The sequence below is a fragment of the Drosophila suzukii genome, chromosome 3 (assembly GCF_043229965.1).
Source record: "Drosophila suzukii chromosome 3, CBGP_Dsuzu_IsoJpt1.0, whole genome shotgun sequence".
Classification (NCBI taxonomy): Eukaryota; Metazoa; Arthropoda; class Insecta; order Diptera; family Drosophilidae; genus Drosophila; species Drosophila suzukii.
The window spans coordinates 91369110-91390736 of NC_092082.1; the positions used below are offsets into that span (position 1 = coordinate 91369110).

A 21627-nucleotide genomic window follows, 5' to 3' on the forward strand; every position below is an offset into this window, starting at 1 on the left:
TAACCCGATGTTAAACCCAATCCCTTATTTTAGGATAGACAACACTCCTTCCGAAATTCGATTGTTTTCAACATTGAGTTTTATTTATTTATTCTTTATTAGCTAAGAGGTCATTCATTGCATTTCCTTTGCTTGATAATTGTTTTGAACAAATTCGTACTAAGATTAAAAGGTTTTTCTCGCTTTAATAGTTACATTGAGTGCAAAAGTTGACGTTCAGTGATTGGTTGTTGCTCTAGACTTTAAACTAGTTAACAAAGTTTACAAAAAAACATTTCTACACTATATGTATATATATGCACCATTGCCAAAATCGATACTCTATATTCTTTTTGAATCGGGCTTTACATTTCTCTTGGGTTTGGGTGTGTGGTAAAAACAGTTGCTCAGAGCCGGGTGCCCAGGGTTCGGGACTCGAACCCCGCTCTTCAGATACAATAGTACTATAGATACGGCGATGCTCCTCCCTGATCCTAGTTAGAAATATCCTCAGTGCTTCCGTGTGTGTGTGTATTTTGTGTAAACGCGTCCTAGCAAAAAATATATACCATATCTCGTGTCCGCCGGAGCCCCCAATCCTGCCAATCCCTTCAGTCCCATTTGCATCTCCTCGACTACGTGGCGCTCGGCAGGCGGTGGCGCCAGTACAATCAGGATCCCGTGGCCGTCGAGGGCGTGGCAGCGGCTACTCCGCGTGCGAATCGCGGCAGGTACAGTCCGAACTTGGACTCCACTCCGGCCAGGAGGGGCACGGCCGCCCGGTAGCCGCCGATGTGGTCCAGGTTCTCGGTGCTCACCGTCGCCGCCGCCTTCTCCAGCGGAGTGGTGATCTTGTGCGCCTCGGATCCCTTGGGCTGGGTGCCTCCAAAGTCCACGTAGAATAGGCGCTGCAGCAACTCGTAGGTCACCAGGGTCACGCCGAACTGCGGCGAGGAGCGGAACACTCGGGCTGTGGGAGAAGGTAATAGGTATTATTATAAAATCATTTTTGGAATAACCGCGAATTCTTTAGATCTTCTAAGAAAACCATTTTCCGACTTACCAGCAGTGCCCTTCCAGAAGGCTCTTGGACCCTCCTCGGCCATGATCTTCTTGGTGGCATCCCAGACGCCGGTGTAGGTGGTCTGTCCGGAACGGGCCACCACCTGGAGGCGGGTCTTGATGACGTCGGCGGGCGTGACGAGGGAGGCGGCCGGGACACCGGCGATGGCACCGGCGGCCAGCAAAGTGAGTGGGTGGTTGTAGCCGTCCTTGTCGGCCATCATGGCCTTGGTGTGGGCGTAGGTCGGGAAGTAGATGGCCGAGAAGGGCACATCGCGCAGCAGACAGGCCCTGGCGCCCTTATAGAGGCCAAAGAGTCCCAGCTCCCGCACCACCGACCAGGCACGGATCTTCTCCCCACTAGCGATTTCTCCAGCCACCTGAAGACGGATCTTGACAATCTCCAGCGGATTGGTGAACACCACCTGCGAGGCACCTGCACAACCGCCAGCCAGAACCTCTGCCCAGGTGGGAATGTTGCCCTTCTTGTCCGTGAGCTTGTCCCTCACCAAATCGTTGACCGTCAGCTTGATGGCCTTCTCGGGAGCCACGCCCATCAGCTGGGGCAGCAGACCTCTATAGAGACCCATGAAGCCCTCGTGACGAACAACCTGTGAGTAATGAATCGTTAGAACTAGATATGTTTCACGAAATTTAGCGGGTCTCTAACCTTCTTGAAACAATCAAAAGAGTTCCGGTAGGCCACTTCACCGATATAGGAGCCTGCACGCTGGTTCTGCATTCGAGTCTTGACTAGATCGATGGGGTAGACCACAGTGGCGCCCACAGCTATGGTTGAATGATACATAAATAAATAATATTATAACCAGAAAAGATCATATAACAGATCCTAACTTACCGCCTGCAAAGGAACCCAGGGTAAAACGGTAGGAGCTCTCCAGGACCATAATGAAGGCAGATCGGTCGGCGGGACTCTCCACCGCCTTGATCTCAGCCAGACGATGCGTCATCATATGCTTTGTATAATGCTCGGGGGCGATGTTGCTCAGGTCACTATAGTCGATACGGCTGAAGAATCGGAATAATTGATCAAAATTAGTTGTTATTTCCATACTTATATTATTTTAAAATGGGGAACTAAGAGACACCAACTGGGTTAGGTTTTTGGGGTAAGGGACTTTTTGGATTGGAATCATAAACGAATAAATAAGCAAAAATCAGGCCAAGGAAGGACGAGATCACTTGCCTACACGGAGTTATCTTTCTCCTGCGCTTCCACCAGCTTTAAGAACATGAGAATTGCGAGTGCAGCGCAGAGAAATGGAGAAATAAAGAGAAAACACAGAGAGAAAAAGATACAAACAAGCAGCAGTTAGCACAAATCAATTGACACTTTTTTCGGGATTCCCCTGGGATACTCATGCACTTTTAAGAATTCATAAATTTATAAGAAGCGATCGGACAGACAAAACATTAATAACAGTTTTTATAAACCTATGAAAAAGTAACACCTTTTAAACATCGTATTTATAGAATTACTTTCCCCCTTAGGCCTGAACAATGCTTGATATAGTTAGTATATACAGTTTCTGGGAAAATTACTGGATAATTAAGTCAAAATTTAATGCATTCCATGTTTAAAATATTAACGATGACAAAACTGACAATTATATCACATTTGATCATCGGTAATTGGGGCTTCTGTACAATAATTTTTTTGATACTATTTCGCAAGTCATTCACATTACAGCTTTGAAATGAAAGGTGTGTAAAATGGGGTATTTATGTGAACTTCTACTCTTCAAAAGACTATAAAATGTATGTTATAAAAGACAGCAAAAAAGATTTATAAATAATTATTGAACTGTTTTATTACTATTCATCTAATGTCTATACTAACATAATAAACTTCTAAATTACTAAATCATTATAAACACGAGTATGTATATCAAATATTTAGTTCAGCAAATTAATATACCTTTTCCAAGGCTATATAAGGTAAATAAAAATGTAAGTTTCGCTAATTGAAATCTATAGTTGGCAACACAGAACCCTAGCCATCTTTAGATGTAAACTCACCCTGCTTGATGGACGGCACCTGCCAGATGGTAGAGGATGTCTATCTCCAGCGGCGTGATCTGGCTCATCGTCTGGGCGGCGTAGAGGATCTGATCCTTGGTGATCATATCCGTGCGACTACCTTCGGTGGCGTGCAGGTAGACTTGTTTGATCAGTTCCATGTTGTTCAGCAGCGAGGTAAATGCGATGAAATACGGGAAGCTCACTTTGTGACCCTCAGTGACCTTGTCGATTTTGAAAACCGTTATCAAAAGGATATTCATATCAAGAGACATCTTAGATAGCTACCGAGACGAGATTGTCCTTGACGCCGGGGGTCAGTAAATGCCGCTTAACATTAACTATGATGTCCTGGAAGTCCAAGGGGGAGATGAACCCAGTGCCAGCTGGATCCTTGCTGCGGAAGGCCTCCATCGCGTGCTCCTCGTGGAAGTCGTGCAGCAGTTGCGTAAACTCAGCATAGTTGATAAGGCGTTGCTTCTTCTACAAATCGGAAAAAATAAAGAGATTGTGAATTAACATTAAAATATACTAGACTGCATTGCACTTACATCACCAAAGTAGCGCTTGATAAAGGGGCCGTCTAAGCTAAAAGGTATCTTTGAGTGCAGTTCAGTTTTTTGTACGACATCAGCAAAGTCAGCTAGAATGGCATGAGATATGTTATGGATTAATATTTTAAGGGCATATATTTATAGGATTTTTCTTACCATAGGAAACAGTGCCATTGCCCTTGCGATCGAACAGCTGGAAGGCGGTCCTGTAGAGGGCATCTGGAGTGCAGAGCAGACCCTCGAAAGCCTGGAACTCCGAGAAGGAGATGAGTCCATCCTTGCTAGTGTCCGCAATGTTTGCCAGCAGGCGCACCGATTCCTGTTTAGAAAATAAAAAAAAATTTATTAGAATCTTATAGTGGCTGTTTATTTTTAGAGATTTCAATAAGATTAGTTTGCGGCCTTACAATTTTTTTAAGCTCCTATATTATTTATAAAAAGATTTTTAAAAGTGATTACATCTTAATGACTAAAATGTTGATAAGAGATCAATAACAAAGAACTTTAAAAACACTCCTTACAGATCGGCTTTAAACTATTTTTAAAATCAGTAAATGATATTTTTTGCAGTGCCAGGTTAATCTCTGTTAATTGGACATTAGACCGGCAGTGCCTCCCTAATGGGGAGATAAACGGGGGCCGTAAAAGAAACTGCCACACAGACTTCGGCACCTGAGGATTGAATCAGTTCCAATTTGCGGGGGCACCTACATACGATCTGCGATCAGGTTCAGTTCGGTTCTCAGACCATAAAGCTGATAAGGGGACCCATTAAAATAGAATCTGTGACGTTGGCGGCTAGACACGAGGCGTCCAAGTGATAGCCGGGTTATTTTAGTGGTTTACTACTTGTTTGCGGGTGGGTCAAGGTCAACCGGTGAATCAGAGAGTGGGCTAGTTATGGTTCTGATTTATGTTTATAGGTAACTATGTGCTACCGCTCACGAGGGGAGTTATCTACCGATAAGATATGGCCGGCCTTATCGGCCAGACTATGCAAAATAACCTTGCAATGACCCGCGAATGCAGGCAAATACTGAGTACTTACGTCATTAAATGCAGATTCCGAAAAGAGTCCTAGGAACTTGCGCACGAAATCCTCACTGGTCATATAATGCTCGCCATTCTTCTGGATGGAGGCGTACTTCAAGAACACCTCTCGCAACTTTTCCGTGCCGGCGCGCTTCAAAAGCGACGGAGACTGAAAGAAGAATTGAAAAGAGAAGAATTAGTCATAGACCAGAGTTATAGAGGGAGTTTGGCTAGTTTTCTGTTTATCATTCTGTATGTTAGTATATCTGTTTCACTTCTTTATAGACAGTTCCCAAAACAACCCTTCTAGACCCGCCACTGTCTCTCTCTCTTTTCGCACTCTCCCGCTTGGAGCCGAACTGCAAAATCAACACGTGTCAGTCGCCTAAGAACCCCAGCCGTAACTCACATTTGGCAAACCCTTGGTCAGTGGCATTCCTGTTTTTTAGCTGCTTTACTTCTGGTTCAATGTTGTTTCCGCGAACAATTGCCGCATCTAATTAGCTCATCAATGCAAACCGATCTAATCCCAACCGCTCGAGTCGAAACCACTGCGTCTCCGTTCCGCGATTAACTGCGAGTGGAGCGGACTGGCGAGCGAAGAACCACCAGAATCACCACCAAACCACTGGGAGCGAGTCTGGGAGAGAGTCTGGGAGAATGCCGCGAAGAGAGATCGAGAGCAGAACTTTTACCTTGGCCGCCACGCCACTCTTACTTCCGTCGCTATCTACCAATGTCAATAAGCTCTCTTATAACGACTCTCTTTATAATCGGTAGTTCGCGATAGGGTATTAAATAATATTTGTTTTTCTATAGGTATATAATGATTATTTGGTGCCAAATAATGGTGTCATAATATTTATTTCACTTTTATGGAACTTTTAATCAAATAAGGAAAATATTTTGCATTTTGTTTTAAGATACCTTAGGGCTAGGATTTTTCTAAGTGTAGTTTATGGCGACAATCGTTAACAGCTAATTACAAAAGGCTTGTCATTTTTATAGAATGATTTACCATCAGTTTACTACCTAATGCAATCTGAGTGTATTTCATTTTAAGAGTGATTATGACAGTTTATAAGCTTTAAGTAATTATTTTGAGTTATATTTGTAAACCAATTGTATCAATTGATAAGGTTGTGATTAGAAATTGTAGTGCAATAAAATACTTATTGTCGGTTTAACTTTCACCAGTCTATTGCATGTACCTGGTAACCAAAACTCAAGTATCTAATACCCTATATCGTATCTCTGCCTCTTGTTTACTCGCTCTCTCAATCGGTCGAACAATCACCTAGAGGTCAGCAGCTCCGACAACAAGTTCAACTTCGATGACAATACGTCCGATTCCGATTCGATTCCCTATTTATCAATTGCCTTATTGACGTAATACGATTAGCACGCGATGAAATTGTAATTCCCCCGTCTCTTTTTCTTTACTGGGGGTCCCTCGCATTCCCAGATGCGCTTGTTTGTGCCAGAAAATTGCAAAAACAATAGTAGATTTCATTATAAAGTCAGCGAAAACACGAAAACATTGATGGACACCCCAGCCATGAAATCCCTGAAGCATAATTAAGTCAAAATCAAGACTGGCTAGGTGATTGAAGTTAAATACCCTTGGGAAAAGGATGGATTGATGTGTAATCAATTTCAGATGTCTTGTGAATAAAATTGATTACAATGTGGATTAAAAGAAGAAGCGGAAGGGAATAAAGGGAATCCCCAATGACTTTTTCGAGTTCATTCAAAAGTTATTCTATAAAATCTTAAAGCACAGCCTACCGTCGGTCCATAATAAAATAGTAAGTCACATAACCTTTAATGATTTCCATCAAGTGACCTCCTGTATGCTTTACTGTTTTTGCGGTTTAGTATAGATGAAATTGGATTTATTGGATGGTGGTTTTATCCCTTCTTTTAGTTGTAGTTGTCTGTGGTATCCGTCAAAATGTCGTATTGACCTTTCCCAATCGATTGGCAGTGGGAATAAATGAATTCGTACGCCGGCAATTTGCTGCACAATTTGCGATGCCATCAAGTATTCATTGGGCAGCAGCGAAAATACGAAAATTGAATTGTTCACTCGAAGAGGATATAAAATTCATATTGAAGCTGGGACGTGTATATGAACTTTCATTTCAACAGAAAGTAATTAAATGGCAATGTTTGTAATGGGGCTTTTAATTAATGTGTATTGTTTATTTATTACTTTTGCTGGCACTCGAATTAACTCTGATATGATTGGAAGCTTGTAGCTTAAAGTCAAATAAATCGAAATATTAATTTTTAAATTTACATAACAACTCTTCTCTTTTCTCTTCTATTTACCCTTTATGAAATTGACTTTTGGCGGATTCACTGGGCATGAAATAATCCAATCCGAATATAATCAAAGGAAGTTCCGCTTTAACCCCGATTCAATTTGCTGGCATTGCAGGCTGAACTTGTAAACCCCCAATGTGCTTGTGTGCTGTTTTATATATTCATGCCCAGTAAAAACTGTTTTCTTTTTTCACTTTTTATTTGGGCAGCGCCAACGAGCGGAAAATGTTACACATACGACCCGTGTGACGGCAGACAGCAGCGATTTGTTTGTTTGTTTGCTCGGGTTTCGTGTCCCTCCCCCTGTTTGTCTGTTTGTCCACCCCTCGGCTTGACTTCTGCTTTGTTGCATTTGCATAATGAGTTCTTCTTGGCCATGGTCTTCAAAGGTTGCAGGCCCAGGTCGCTTTTCCCCTGGTTTTCCCCGATTTCCCCGCTTTCCATGCGGCTCAGCTGCCTGCAGCGAGTGGCACGTGCTTGTCACTGTTACTATATCTTTCTGTCTGTATCGGTGGATACACAGAAAAAACTGATAAATACTCATGACTGATTTACACACTGAAACTTATATTTTGGGAATAAGTTCTGGACAAATAATATTCTTTTTAATAAACTTATAAAAAAGAATACATTTAATTAGACAGCTGTGTTTTAACTTTATATAATACAAATAGTTGTTATCCATTTCTATTGGTACTATGCTACCTTACATTTTAATAGTTAAAAATATTAATCCTTGAAGTTAAATACAAATACGATAATTTCCCGCAATCACAAAACCCCAATTAAAAGCTTGTTTATGTTTTTCTCTCTGCAGGTTCCATGGAAATTTGTTGCGCGAGCCGCAAAGTTTTGTTTTTGTTTGCAATTTCCATCAAGGTCAAACCGGCTGTTCATTATCGCCGTGGTTGTCGTTGTTTCGGGCTTTTTGGATGGGGTAATTTCACCCACCCCACCAACTGAAGTCACAAGTGAACAACTGGGAGCTCGAGAAAATCCACCCAGGGTAATCAGATTTTTCATAATGTGTATATTAAAGCCATTCAGTGATTTAACTTCTTTACTAAATGACAGAAATTTAACAATTTTCACAAGGAGGGTGTTATAAGGGAAATTCAGCGACAGCTGCACCACTGGCCCATTACGTATACGCAGGGTGAGCCATGGGACCACAGTCAGCTGGCTAATTGACGACAGCAAATGAACCAGAGAGAATCCAAAAGCGAGAGCGGTATGCATATAGAAAGAGATCATATAGAACATTGGCTGGAACGATCTGTAAACTGAGAATCCGAGAATCTCGGCCTGAGATAGCGGTGACTTTTCCAAAGTCGTGAGCAGAGAAAGCTGGCCACAAATCCATGGGATTGAAGGTGATTCGCTGGATGCTCAAAAAGCTCTCTAATGATATTGTTTTATTTCCTTATATAATTGCTTAGCCTGCCAGCTTTCCGAGATATCCAGTATTTATCTTTCGACTATGTCGTAATGTATCTTTATCGTTCCATCCGATCTTATTGATATTAATTAGTCTGGGTCGGCGAACTTCCTCAATCGGTCAGTTATCAGATCAATAGTTAATTAGTTTCCTGAACGGAACGTTACCTCATCCTTATCTGGCATATTCACTTATAGGTATGAACACAGTCGAAAGTCTTTTGGATCTTGGCGAACTTCAGGCACGTTCGCTTTATCTTTTTAAATAGGTGCTTATCTTCACTTAACCGTTGGTTTAACTTTTAATTTAACCACCAGTTACTTAGGTAAATACTGTAAATCCTGGATTTTTGATTGTCACTCGCGAGTTTTTGTGTTTTTTATTGAATACTTCGAAGGTTTCTGAGTTATTCCACTGGGCTTATCCAAAGAACAAATAATAATTTCCTATGCCCGAACCGGATATATTTATAGAGAATTCGACTCGTGATTTTTATCGGGGAACGCGCGCGATTTTCTCGGTCTGTCATCCGCTGGCGTCGCGCTGCTTTTCCATTCTGAACTGTCGGAATTATAGAATCGAGAGCTTTTCCCGCATTCAGTAACTTTTCATACCCAGAGAGAGACCCGCAAAAAATAATAAATAAAAAGAGAACCCTCGGGGATTGCATTTCAGATTCATATTAATTTTGATTCTCATTTCGGTTTGTTATTGTTTTTGCCCGGGACGTGCTCTTTTTTCCTGGCACTGCCATCCCACAATAAACAATTGCTGCAACCATCTACTGCAGACTTTAAGAGGGTGGTGTGATGTGGGCGAAAAGGGGCGTATTCCTGAGCCCGTAAACAAAAACTTTGTTGATAATAGAAAACTGCAGTGCGAGTCATGGGTGCAATGTGTTCACGGAAGTAATTTCATTCTAAGTGGCCTCAAGGTGTTTCTCCCTATCGCACTTCTTACAGCTGCCGTTAGGTAATTAGGAACTAGATAAAATATAAAATGCTAAATTTGCATTCGAAATTTGGGGATTTAGGTATATATACCTCCCAAATTGAAGTGTTAGGATTATAATTTTAGTATTATTCCTAAATGATTACTCCTGAAACCTTTATGATTATTAAATTGTTGGTGCTCGAAAGATGTTTTAGTATTAGAAGGGCAATGCAAGATAGATCTGATCACATTAAAGAGAAGTGTATTAATAAATTAATATCAATAAAATTTAATTATTATTTTTCCTTAATTGCTTCTATTCAACTGACGCCCACTGTCAATTCACATGCATGGCTGGCAAGGTCGCAATTTTCGAGCGTGCCAAGTGGTTGACGATTTCGCGTTGTGAAAATGTTCTTAAATTCAGTTGCATTCATTCACAGCTGCTCGGGTTTCTCTGTTTACAATGTAAACACGTGCTGTGGGAAATTACACGCTAAAAAGAGCGAAAGAGAGGGCTTTCCAAAAGAGAGAAAGAAAAAGACGAAAGATAGCGGCAGAGACATTGCGTATACGCATCGTTGGCCATCTGCGGAGGGCACGTGAATAAAGCGTGTTTTGGGCGGGTATAAAAATAGCTGAGCCAGCGAGAAAATATTATTTCATTAACGTCAGCCTGAGGAATATCCGCCCCTCCTAAAGAATTTTAACAAGGCCGAACCATCCTTCAAATTCTTGGGAGGGGACTGGAGTTTGTTAAATAAAATGAACAATTACGAGCACCAATCATGAGCACAGAAAGCTGCACGAACCGACAGCCTTTTTGTTATGAAGGTTAGCCAAATGTCAGTTCAGTTTCCCTTCTCCTCGAACGGGCTGTCCTTTTTGTGGCACGACAGGCACAGCTGGGGGATTCACCAACACAGGCGCCGCAAAAGGACCTCCACTTCCGTAATGTCACATACAAATAGCTCACCACTTTAACAGCTCTACTATAGTTTTCGGTTTAACAATGATGGATGATAGCTCCGCAAAACACTGTTATCAATTTATATCTATCCATCGCAGCTCTTTTCAATCAAGAACCCTTCATTCTGCCCTTATTTCTCAATGGATTTGCTTTTAAATCCTTGAGAAGGGTAATCTGTTTGCGTTGAAGGGAAATAACTTTCCATAAAATAAAGTTTATGGTTTTTGGCAATAAAGAATTGATTTGGGGTAAGCAGATCTATCTACTTGTTGGTTTGTTGAAAACTTGAATGCTTTTACTTTCATTGGGAAACTTATGCTCAAATCACATTCTTGAACGAGTTTTAAATCACTCTTTCTTTAATGAAATAACATACCATTTTTGTATTGCCATCACATTTTATATAATTTTGATATATTCTTGATATCTTCAAAAGATAAATAAAATTTTTTTTATATAATAAGCTTGTACTTAAAAAACTTAAAAAAAATCTTTGCTACTTTTTTAAGACACATCTTTATAAAGGGTATTTTATAATTTCCCTATTAAGCTTGTTTATACTTTTCCGCCCGTCGGCACTTTTGCTCTTTTCATTCCTTTTCAGCCGCACTTATTTTTAGATCCGAGCACCTAATCCGCCGCCTCTGGGTGGCAAGTGGGCGGGGGTGTCACCCATTCAAGGGGGTGGCTCTGGTAATTAAAGCGCAAGCTGGCGCCCACTTGATGAGGCCGGGGATTGGGATTCCACGCAAGACAAAGGCTAAGCTCGGTGGATCCAAGTGCACTTACTTCTTGGCATCGGGCGACTGGCAGAGTGGGGATCCAATTAAACGGAAACGGGATGTGCATTGGCATTATCAGCGGCTCTGCGGGTGGCTAACACTGCTCTGACTTTTGAACCCGGAAAATCCAGCAGGGTTGGGGGTAGGGAGTTTCCACCTGACCCCAGGTGGCCGATTCACAAGGAACTGCTCCTTTATCGATTTTTACGCACTTAATTCCGCTGGTATTGCGGTAATTCGATTCGAGTCGGCTTAACACTTGGATTTAACTCGATACAGGTTCCTGTTCCTCAAATGCACCCAGATGGTTGTGGGCGACAGCTGCTGCACTGGGAACACCTCGGAAAACAGGACCGTGCCGGACGAGAAAACGCGCTAAACTGGATGACAACATGGAAAACACTGGTTAACAGGGCTCCAAAAGGTGGTTGCGGCGGGAAATGTTAGGACTCGAGGGAAATGTTAACATTCCCACCCTTAAGGCCTGTAAGAATTTTAGCCAAATATTGTTAGCTGGTGAAAATAATATTTATTAGATGAGCTTATCTAAATTAAATATGTTTATCATTACATTTATATTATATTTAACCAATATTCTTTAAAAGAACTACAGCTGTTCATCTGCAGGGAAAAATGTAAGTAATTGGCTTAGGGAAATTTTCCAGCTGACAGCTGGCGCCATCTTTCGGCAAGAGTTTCCATTTTTAAACCGGAAATATCAATGGAACCATTTTTAATTTTTTGGACCATAGTATGTGATTTAGAATTATTTGGAAACTTGCGAATGGAATGTTAGGATCCCGTGGCATTAGAGCTTCGTAATTTTAAATTCCGAAAACAATTCCAAGGCAATACCACATTTGACATTTTTAGCTTCCGACTTTAAATTTACCTTCCCAACAACACTACCAACATGGCAAATCCGATTTTATGTTAGCAATAACCATTAAGACGTAAAAGTATGGGCAACCATAAACCAGTAGTCATAAATATTTATTCAGTTTAGTACAATAGTAAGCATGCACAGTTTTATAATAGCATTTCATGATGATTCGTCTTTGAACAACAGGTTATCGCAAGTAGTAAGCCATAGAAGGACGCAACTCCTTTTCGGAGCGCCCCGAATAGTTTGCACTGTAAGCTGTGTGTGAGAGTGCCGGGGGTTCCCCCTCCGACAACTGCCTAACATATAAATATAGGTATATAATAGATAGTAACGAACGCAGGGGTAAGCCACAATTGAAAATCACATTGGGGTTCTTAAGTGAAAGAATGCAACGAACGGAAAGGCCGGAACGCAATAAACAACAACAAATGCCGCCGAGTGCTTAAAGTGATGTATAGATGATCCTCGGGATCAACAGCTTGCAAAAATACATATCTCTCTGTTTGCCGAAAATAGTTAGTCTGTCTCTATCTGCCTAATTCTCTGTAATTTCCATGGTTAATCACTGTTTGACACCCGAAACTGGAGCTATAGCTGGATCTGCTGAATTTGGCTTTCGAGTGACTATCTCCGCAGATCGATGACCTTTATCTTGGCCTGGTTGTCCATACGGATGTGCTGCGCCTCCATGAACAGCGGCGGGTCATTGGGATGCGGATGAAATCCCGATTGACGACACTGGGCAATGTAGTCGAGTCCGTAATGGGGCGTTAGTATAAAGAAACCAGTGCTGCAAACGGAAGATATGGGTTCAAGATAAGCGGGTCTATCCCAAGTGACTCATTCAATGACTCACGTAGTGTACTTTGGGGCGCACACAATAGCCAAGGCTTCGGGCATCATGATCTGATAAGAGCAGTGCGTATGCAGGTCAACGGAGGACAAAAATGCAGTCTGAGTGGGATGGGTCTGCAAAAGGAGAGCATTTTATAGTTAAAAAGGTAATAACAACGACATACAAGACACCCACATGAATCCATCCCAGCGTAATCAGCTGCATCTGATCCTGCACATCGAATATCTGCTCCTCGTGCATAGTATTGCAGCTATCCGGAGTTCCTTGCTGCTGCGGCGTGATGATGTGCGTGATGTTCAGCTGGTTCTGGGACAGATGACCAGCCAATACTCCGCAAGTCTCGATGTTTTTCGAGGTGTTGCCATGGGCCAGTTTCAGGAACACCTCCATCGTGTCCCCGGGCACGTTTACTATGCGCAGAGAGCCCGCCAGAAGAGAATCAGTGCGGTTGTACGACGGCTTCTGGTTGCGATCGAAACTAGGTTTAGAGCTGGAAAATACGATTTCTGTATCTTAATTCAGAGGAATACTTTATAATGAATCAGAGTTTACTTTTTATTTATGGAAAAACACAATCAATCTAATCGCGAAAAACTTTACAGTCGTATAGATTATTCCGTCTAACTGTTTGACGGAACTATCAGTTTAATGGGACTATCAGTTTTCTTATCAAGTTTAATCAAAAAGGGATCGTTTATAGCTGACGATCGTTCGATAAGCAAGCCTAGGCCTTATGTTTGTTTGGGGTGTCCCATTTCAAACCTCGATTGAGCGGAATGCAGTAGTGGAAGGGCAAAAGATATGCTGACTATATAGAATCGCACCCGTACTGTGCGGTGACATGTTTACAGAAATTCTTGGGGTTTCATTATTCATAATGCTCGACTGTTAGCTTTGTTTATAGTAAGGGAAGATGACTGTATACGTATGACTAGACGGATCAGTGTTATGGGAATGTTTACTACGAAACTTAAGCTTAGGAACCCTTCCTGGAAACTCACTTGGCTGTCTTATCGGCGGCTGCTTCGCTGGCGGCGGGCAGCAGGAGTCCCGATCCCGGCAGGCTGCGATTGGCGCCTGTGGGAAAGTCATTGGGGTAGACCACCTGGTCGAGCAGGCCCAAATCTGGCGCCGATGGCTGGTTTCCTTCGTCGATGAGCACGTGCAGGTTGGCCGGGATGAGGGATGGGATGCCACTTGAGCCGGCCTTCTCCCTTTCCTTCTGCCTCTGACGTTCCCTTTCCCGCTCCCGTTCGCGCTCCAGTTCCTTGACCCGTTCGGCCTCCTTGCTGGCCAGGAACTGCTCGTACTCCCTTTGGTAGTGGGTTAGCAGCTTGGCCCGCAGCTTCTCCGTCGTGGGCATGATCTCGTCCTTGATCTTCCTGTTGATATCCCGCACCTCGGCCTTGACACTGCCGTAATCCGGGTGCTGGCGGATCTTCTCGATGAAGAGGGTCATGTAGCGCAAGTAGAGGATGAAGGCGTTCTCGTGGTTGCCCTCCCGCAGGTAAACATTGGCCATGCGCAGCATCTCGGTGCCCGAGCGATAGTACCTGCAAGGACATTTGGCGGGTGAGCGAGTGTGTGGACCTGAGAACCCCAAAGTCCTTGGGTGGCCAAGGTCGCTTCCTTGGGGGCCGATTGGCCATGGAATCGAAGGTCTACCCACCGTGTGACTGGCATGTTCTTGTCCACTTCGATGAGGTTGCCGCAGTGCGACAGGTGCTTCATCCGTTCCTGCGGCTCCACGACGCCCATGCTCATGTTGTTCACAGCCTTCGACATGGTTTCACTTGCTCCTGCTCCTGCTGCAGTTCCTTGTCCGGGTTCCACTGTCTGCTGTCCCGGGGTCCTTGGGCTATTGTCTTGGGTTGTTGCTCGCGCGGATTGGACGCACTCTTGGCTGCCAGTTCAATGCTGTTCTGCAATCTTCGTGCGTGGAGAATTACTCATAATTACGCAGGTGGCGTCCTCTGAAAAAGCAGAGAACAGCTGTTCTCCCAGCTGTGCGCGATGCCACGGTAATCGATGCCTTATCGATACTTATCGAGTGAAGCATCGACTACAGAGTTACCCACTGCGAAGCATACGTTACTATTTGAATTTAAATTTTTGTGTACTATTCGAATATCTTCTGGTGTTCAATCTTTTTTGATTGCTTTGTCTTTGTATACAATACAACTGAAGTCTTAAGATGCAATTTTCTGTGATATATCCATTTAAGTTGTGCCCTACGTTGATCTTAATTAATTTAAATATTTGAGTATGCCCCCGTTTGAAGGTCAATCAATTAATCATTGGAGGCGCCTTTGATTAAAGCCTTCTTATAGTACGTTGCCAATTTGTATTTCTAGAAACCGTACATTTCCCTTCTAATTGCACGTACTTAATCCGTATCGCCGCAAATAAAACAAGGCTAATCTGGGCAATATACTCGAAGTTAAGCGATAGTTGAACCTTATCAAATGGCTATTTTAAAGACCCCTCGGCTGGAACGATTGTGGATATTATTTTGGGATCTCATTCAGTAGCAGCGCGTGGCTCGATCCCGAAAGAAGTCGATAGGAAACTTATTTCGCGGGTAAGTTAAATAATACTACATTCCAACCAATTATCCGTACAAATATCGGGGACTTAGGTACAAAAATATCTTGTTTGCAGGAGTCAAAGTGCGCACTTGTTTACCCACGCGTATTACCTATAAGTGTGGCCCAATCTAAGTCCTCTGATCTACGGAAACTAACGAGGCGATATGATAAGCTATCTGTGGATTATTTAAAGCATGCAGATCGGGCAAAACCAACAGTGCAGGTGGGAAAATTGGGCAGGCTCAAGGTAGATGTTTTCAAAAGATAAACACTACTTAAAAAAATTTGTTAATGATTGTCGAAGTGTAGGACCTATCAAATATGGTACAAACATTGTATGAACGAAAAGAGATTGAGAGGTAGTCAGCTTGATTGACCACTTGGACGACTGTCCAACTGAGAGATTGATGGGGAGTACGCCCACAAAGCGCCCAAAAAATCATACAACCGAAGAGCCGAAAACCCATTCACAGATGCAAACGCCGAGAGCCGAAGTCCCCGATTCAGGTTCGGTTTGAAATTGAGTCTGGCTTGGCTGGAAGTGGAATGGTTGGCTCGATCCGATCAGTCGAGTGCCAACTTGGGCGCAAAACGGGCGACAATCCCACGGATCTCTCGTTTTTCGGTTTCATTTCGAGATAGTTTCGTTTTTTCGAGGGGCGGGGACGAAAAGTAAAAAATAAACTGTCGCGTTCGTGGAAAGATAAATAAATCGAAAAAAGTGGGGCCCAGCGTGTTTTGAAATCGGTTTTTGGCATCGACAAGCGCCGAACTGCAACTGCAAATGCTGCACACTATCCAATAATTAGGCAGATAAAGAGCGTGTGATAAGCGCAAAATAAATATATAATCACTATAATTGCAGTCCAGCCAAGTTTAAACCATAACTGTGAGTGGCAAGGCTAACCAGCCAGTTCAAAAAAAGGAGTTCACATTGCATAACCCTCAAAAAACAAGTCCAAGCATCCCTAAATCAGTGCAAGTAACCTCAGCAACAGACTCGTATATATACCTACTCATCTTATAAAAGACTCATCAAACGAAATCTTCTGTAATTTGCTCAATTGGCGCGTTTGTCCGGCGATCAGCGTTTGGCGGCCCGTATCCAAGAGATACTTTTGCATTTCCATATATTTTGATTGCTCTCTTTTTTACTTTTGGTGTGCGTTACATTTTCGAGCCTCCGGGGGATTGCAAAAGTATCCGAAATCGAAATCAGCTCAAAAGATACGTGTATGCCGGCCCATTTGTATCTCGTATCTTTGTATCTTGTGCGATGGCCCTGCAGCTGATAGTTTATTCCGCTGTTTATAGCCGAGCATATTTATTTAATTTTCGTTCGTAATTTTCAATGTCAGACCCGTGGCGTGTAAATTATGCAAAGTGTACGACAAATAATGGGGATCGGATCGGGGTGGATCGGTCAGGTGTTTTGGGCTCTGGCTCTGCTTTACATGCACGGCTATTACCCACTCGATTTCCTACTTAACGCCTTTTGCGGGAACCCGAAAAAAAAACAAAGGAACAGAGTGTTCTATGTGGAACCCAGCTCGCATACAAAAGAAGTCGATTCATCATTAAGTTCGAAACAAAAGCAGGCTGAAAAATAGAAATAAATAGGAGGGGTGCTGATGCGCGGGAGTGGAAAACCCCAACTACTTTTGGTTTCAAGATATACTACAGCGGCTAGCATAAAAGTATCTATCATACCACATGTGCTCAATGTGTTTATCAGTTTGAAAAGCAATGCACAAAACAGAAGAACCATTTTACACAGAGAAAAATTGTGGCATCTTCATTGACATAATATAAAAATAAATAAAATAAAAACTGACAACACATGAGGACTTACAAATCTGCTTACAACTTTTAAAAATGATTAAAAAATTATCAAAGTATTTTTGTTAATAAATATTTAAATAGAAAATGAAAATGAAATGAAGATCAAAATAGTAATTAAGAAAACATCTAATCTTTAAGATCGATGTATTATATAGTATGTGCAACATTATTATTAATCTAAAAAATTCCGTAATATTTTGTTTGTGGATCTATTATCTTGGCCACAGCTGTATAGCCATTGAGCCCCTGAAGAAGCCGCTTGGGTTTCGCAACTGATAAAAACCGGTTCCCAAAACCGACTTCAGATACTGATAAGAGATCCCCCGCCTGTCATCTTGCAACTGCGGGTCTGTTGTTTGCTTTGTTATTATTATTATTGTTATTGCTACTCGGATTGTTATTGTTATTGTTATTGTTAGTGCCATTGTGGATGGGTCTGCTGGAGGTCACACCCGAAGTGCGATTGCCAATGTCCGAGGGGGAATTTGCATTTGTGCGCTTTATCTATAACCGATTGATAGATGAGGGCCGGATCGGTTCAAATACAGCTGTCCAACTGTCAAGCGAATAACCATTTCATAACCACCGCGATTTGTTGCAGATATTTGCAATATACCATTGCAAAATGCAAAACGGGGGTCTCTTTATTTCTGCGTTTTCCATTTGGTTAAATATAGATTGTAGAGAGTAATAAATGGAAAACATTCTCTGATCAGAAGTGAAAGAAAGTGGAAGAGTGCAACAGGACATTCCTTAAAGCAAATAATAAACGGGCAATGTATATCAAAATATATGTCACATTTACAAATTTACAGCCAATTAATTTTCGGCTAAATTGGCTTCATAATTTGATTATCGAGCGGTTGTTATTTATTCAAACACATTAAAAAGTCATAAGTGCCCATGACTAGGATTTGTACCCATTATTTATTAATTGCTGAAAATGTGGTTAGGCATTGGGTCTTGTTTTTAATAATTGCTTCAGAGTTAGAGATAAATTTTGAGCAGTAATTAAAAGTATATTGCTTTTAATCATGATGGTAAACATTGTTTGTAATTTTTAATACTATTAATTGCTCAATATTTATGTCAGAGATAAGGCGCTCTAATTGCTCAAAGGAAATTATATTAAACACGAAAGGCTAGCTTTAGATGTAGTGATATTATATAGTGATATTTATACGGAAATGTGTTATTTTCAGATTTAAGTTAAGAGCCCCAAAGTCAGAGATGGCCATTAGCAAGTTAGCCTTCTTGGCTCTTTTGGCCCTGAGTTCCCTGTGTGGATGGGCCAATGCAACCTATAAAGTGGGCGTGGGCCGGGCGGATATCACAGGACCGCCAGTGGAGATTAATTTTGTGAGTAACTCTGTGCCTCCCTTTAACTTTATATGATCTAATTCGTAAATCTCCTATGACAGATGGGCTATGCCAACATCAAGCAGGTGGGTCGTGGCATCCACACCCGAGTCTTTGCCCGTGCCTTCGTGGTGGAGGACGAGAAGGGCAATCGAGTGGCCTTCGTGAGTGCGGATGCGGGAATGATGGGTTACGGGTTGAAGAGGGAGGTGATAAAGCGCCTGCAGGCGCGCTACGGAAACCTCTACCACAATGACAATGTGGCCATCAGTGGCACCCACACCCACGGAGCTCCTGGAGGCTTCCTGATGCACCTGCTCTACGACATTTCCATCCTTGGCTTTGTGCCTCAGACCTTCGAGGTGATGGCTCAGGGTCTGTACCTGGTGGGTATTATACCTTTCTGTAACCTTATATTAAATTAATTTTTTTGATTGTTTCAGTGCATTAAAAGGGCCACGGACAACCTGGTAGATGGTCGCATCTTCCTGTCCAAAACCACAGTGCTAAATGTCAATATTAACCGCTCACCCTCTTCCTACTTGAGAAACCCCGCCGAGGAGCGTGCTCAATACGAACACGATACGGATAAGACCCTGACCCAGTTGAGATTCGTGGACCTGGAGAACAACCTGCTGGGTGCCTTCAACTGGTATGCTGTTCATGCCACCTCAATGAATAACACCAACCAACTGGTGACCAGCGATAATGTGGGCTATGCTGCCCTGCTCCTGGAAAAGGAATACAATCCCAATAAGATGCCCGGAAAGGGTAAATTCGTGGGAGCCTTCTGCTCCTCCAATCTTGGAGATGTGTCCCCCAACATAATGGGTCCCAAGTGTTCGATTTCTGGCAACGAATGTGATCTGCTGACCTCGCGTTGTCCCTCCGGCGAAGGAGATTGCTTTGCCTCGGGTCCCGGAAAGGATATGTTCGAGAGCACCCAGATTTTGGGTCAACGACTGGCGGATGCTGCCCTGGGATTGCTCAACGAACAGAGCCAGGAGTCCACGGCTCGGGAGGTCACCGGAGATGTGAGGTTCATCCACCAGTTCGTGGACATGCCCAACTATAATGGCAGCACCTACAACCCGCTGAGCAGGAAGATCGACAAGGTCAGAGGTTGTCAACCTGCCATGGGCTATAGTTTTGCCGCAGGAACCACAGACGGACCTGGGGCCTTCAGTTTCGAGCAGGGAACCACCACGGATAACCCCATGTGGAACTTCGTCCGCGATTTTATTGCTGCTCCCACGCAGGAGGACATCAAGTGCCACGAACCAAAGCCCATTTTGTTGGCCACTGGAAGGGTGAGTAAATCTGTGATCTTTATAACCTGGATTATTAATTTTAAGACAATTTCTTATCATGCCTAGAAGTATGCCACATAATAGTTTAGACAGTTAGATATATTTATATACTTTTTGATCTTGATCCCTTGAACAAAATGTATGCCAAAAGTAATACGTTTCTCATCTTTATGATGTCGTTAGCACATTTAATAGACAATACCCGTTCAACTTTGTTTTTAAACTGAGGTAATTAAACCTAAACGAAACGTAGAGCATTGGTTACACTACAATAACAAAGATTTCGAGGCTAAAAGGTTAATTTCCTGTACAGGTCTTAAATAAAACAATAACAACATTTGAAACCCATTTATCACTTACTTTATCCCGATTTTAGGCCACCTTCCCTTATGAATGGCAGCCCAAGATAGTCTCAGATCAGCTCATAAAGATCGGTGATGTGATCCTAGCCGCCGTGCCCTGTGAATTCACCACGATGGCCGGTCGACGTCTTCGTAACCAGATCCGAGCAGCTGCCTCCGCCGCCGGAGGTCTGGACACCGAGGTGATCATCGCCGGACTGTCGAATATATACACCAGTTACACGGTGACCCCGGAGGAGTACCAGGCGCAGCGTTACGAGGCTGCCTCCACGATCTTTGGGCCCCACACCCACTCCATATATATGGACGTCTTCGAGCACTTGACCAAGGCAATGATGCGGAATGAGACCGTGGATGCGGGTCCAAGTCCGCCCTATATGAATGACGTGATGTTGTCCCTGAATACCGGAGTTCTATTCGACGGACACCCCATAAACACGGACTTTGGCTATGTGAAAACGCAGCCCAACAAGGAGTACGGCATCAATGAGACCGTGAAGGTCACCTATATATCTGGAAACCCAAGGAACAACCTCTTCACAGAGAAGACCTACTTCACCATAGAGCGAAAGATCAACGAGGATCGCTGGAAAGTGGCCTACACGGACGCCAGTTGGGAGACCAAGTGAGCAATACCTCCTGATAATAATACAACAATTTTTTAACCTGATATACTTACCTTCAGAATGATCTGGCACCGCACCAATACGATCCTGGGCTTCAGCGAAATGGAGATCTACTGGAACATCAGTCCACAGACCCTTCCCGGGGAATATCGCATCCGGCATTCCGGGGAGTACAAGTACATCCTGGGCGGAAAGTATCCCTACGAGGGCCTCACGCACTCCTTTACCGTTAAGGAGGACTAGGACTAGACATCCCAATAGAGTGATCCTATAAATATTCCTGGCCAGACACTTGTCGGGCCCATGAAAAACAAAAACCAACACTGAATCCATGTATTTATTTACCATTTGTAAGTGACGAAGGAAAAGCTTTATTTTTGCTAATGCGAATAAAAAAGATGCCAAATTTTGTTGAAACTAAGCAGGGCTTTTATTTTATGTAAAATGGGTGTTGTAACTTTCATTTAATTTACAAACTTGAATTTCCCGCCAATGTTTTTATAATCCACAATCAGCTGATTGAATGAAATCCACAACTGAGAGAGCTGTACTCACCGTGGAATGTATCTGTATCTTTTACTCTCTTTTCCCGAGTGTAGGTGTGTGGTTACTCTCTTCATCTCTAAAGTTTCCAGTTCATATGGAGCTGAGTACCAAACAGAAACCAGAAATGCGCTCTT

The 21627-nt window shown here is 42.8% G+C and overlaps 4 protein-coding genes across 7 annotated transcripts in view; 1 reads left to right on the top strand and 3 right to left on the bottom strand.

The window, feature by feature from the left end:
* Positions 1-7374, bottom strand: part of RpS7 (ribosomal protein S7) — a 267915-nt gene extending 260541 nt beyond the window's left edge. The window contains exon 1 of the mRNA XM_070996191.1: positions 7371-7374. Within this exon, the coding sequence (XP_070852292.1) occupies positions 7371-7373 (3 nt within the window). The 5' untranslated portion in view covers position 7374. The remainder of the gene's footprint in view (positions 1-7370) is intronic.
* Positions 57-11206, bottom strand: aralar1 (calcium-binding mitochondrial carrier protein aralar1). 3 transcript variants are annotated; one of them, XM_036819496.3, is made up of 10 exons: positions 11126-11206; positions 4684-4836; positions 3792-3954; positions 3633-3724; positions 3370-3564; positions 3082-3305; positions 1901-2070; positions 1712-1830; positions 1043-1652; positions 57-949 (listed from the first exon to the last, which is right to left on the bottom strand). In XM_036819496.3, the coding sequence occupies exons 1-10, from the start codon at positions 11189-11191 to the stop codon at positions 651-653; spliced, it is 2091 nt and encodes a 696-aa protein (XP_036675391.1). In that variant the 5' UTR covers positions 11192-11206; the 3' UTR covers positions 57-650. The 3 variants fall into 3 exon arrangements, with proteins under 3 accessions (XP_036675391.1, XP_016939771.1, XP_016939770.4); XM_017084282.4 differs by lacking the exon at positions 11126-11206 and adding an exon at positions 8601-8967; XM_017084281.4 differs by lacking the exon at positions 11126-11206 and adding an exon at positions 5077-5248.
* An 872-nt stretch (positions 11207-12078) lies between these two features.
* Positions 12079-14853, bottom strand: LOC108017238 (STAM-binding protein-like A). Its single transcript, XM_017084234.4, has 5 exons — positions 14530-14853; positions 13862-14413; positions 13035-13350; positions 12861-12973; positions 12079-12794 (listed from the first exon to the last, which is right to left on the bottom strand). Exons 1-5 carry the CDS (start codon positions 14643-14645, stop codon positions 12629-12631), a joined length of 1263 nt encoding a protein of 420 aa, XP_016939723.3. The 5' UTR covers positions 14646-14853; the 3' UTR covers positions 12079-12628.
* A 471-nt stretch (positions 14854-15324) lies between these two features.
* Positions 15325-21368, top strand: CDase (neutral ceramidase). 2 transcript variants are annotated; one of them, XM_036819621.3, is made up of 6 exons: positions 15325-15441; positions 18493-18649; positions 18712-19035; positions 19093-19959; positions 20336-20946; positions 21007-21368. In XM_036819621.3, exons 2-6 carry the CDS (start codon positions 18521-18523, stop codon positions 21188-21190), a joined length of 2115 nt encoding a protein of 704 aa, XP_036675516.3. In that variant the 5' UTR covers positions 15325-15441; positions 18493-18520; the 3' UTR covers positions 21191-21368. The 2 variants fall into 2 exon arrangements, with proteins under 2 accessions (XP_036675516.3, XP_070852277.1); XM_070996176.1 differs by lacking the exon at positions 15325-15441 and adding an exon at positions 16021-16337.
* Positions 21369-21627: the final 259 nt, after the last annotated feature.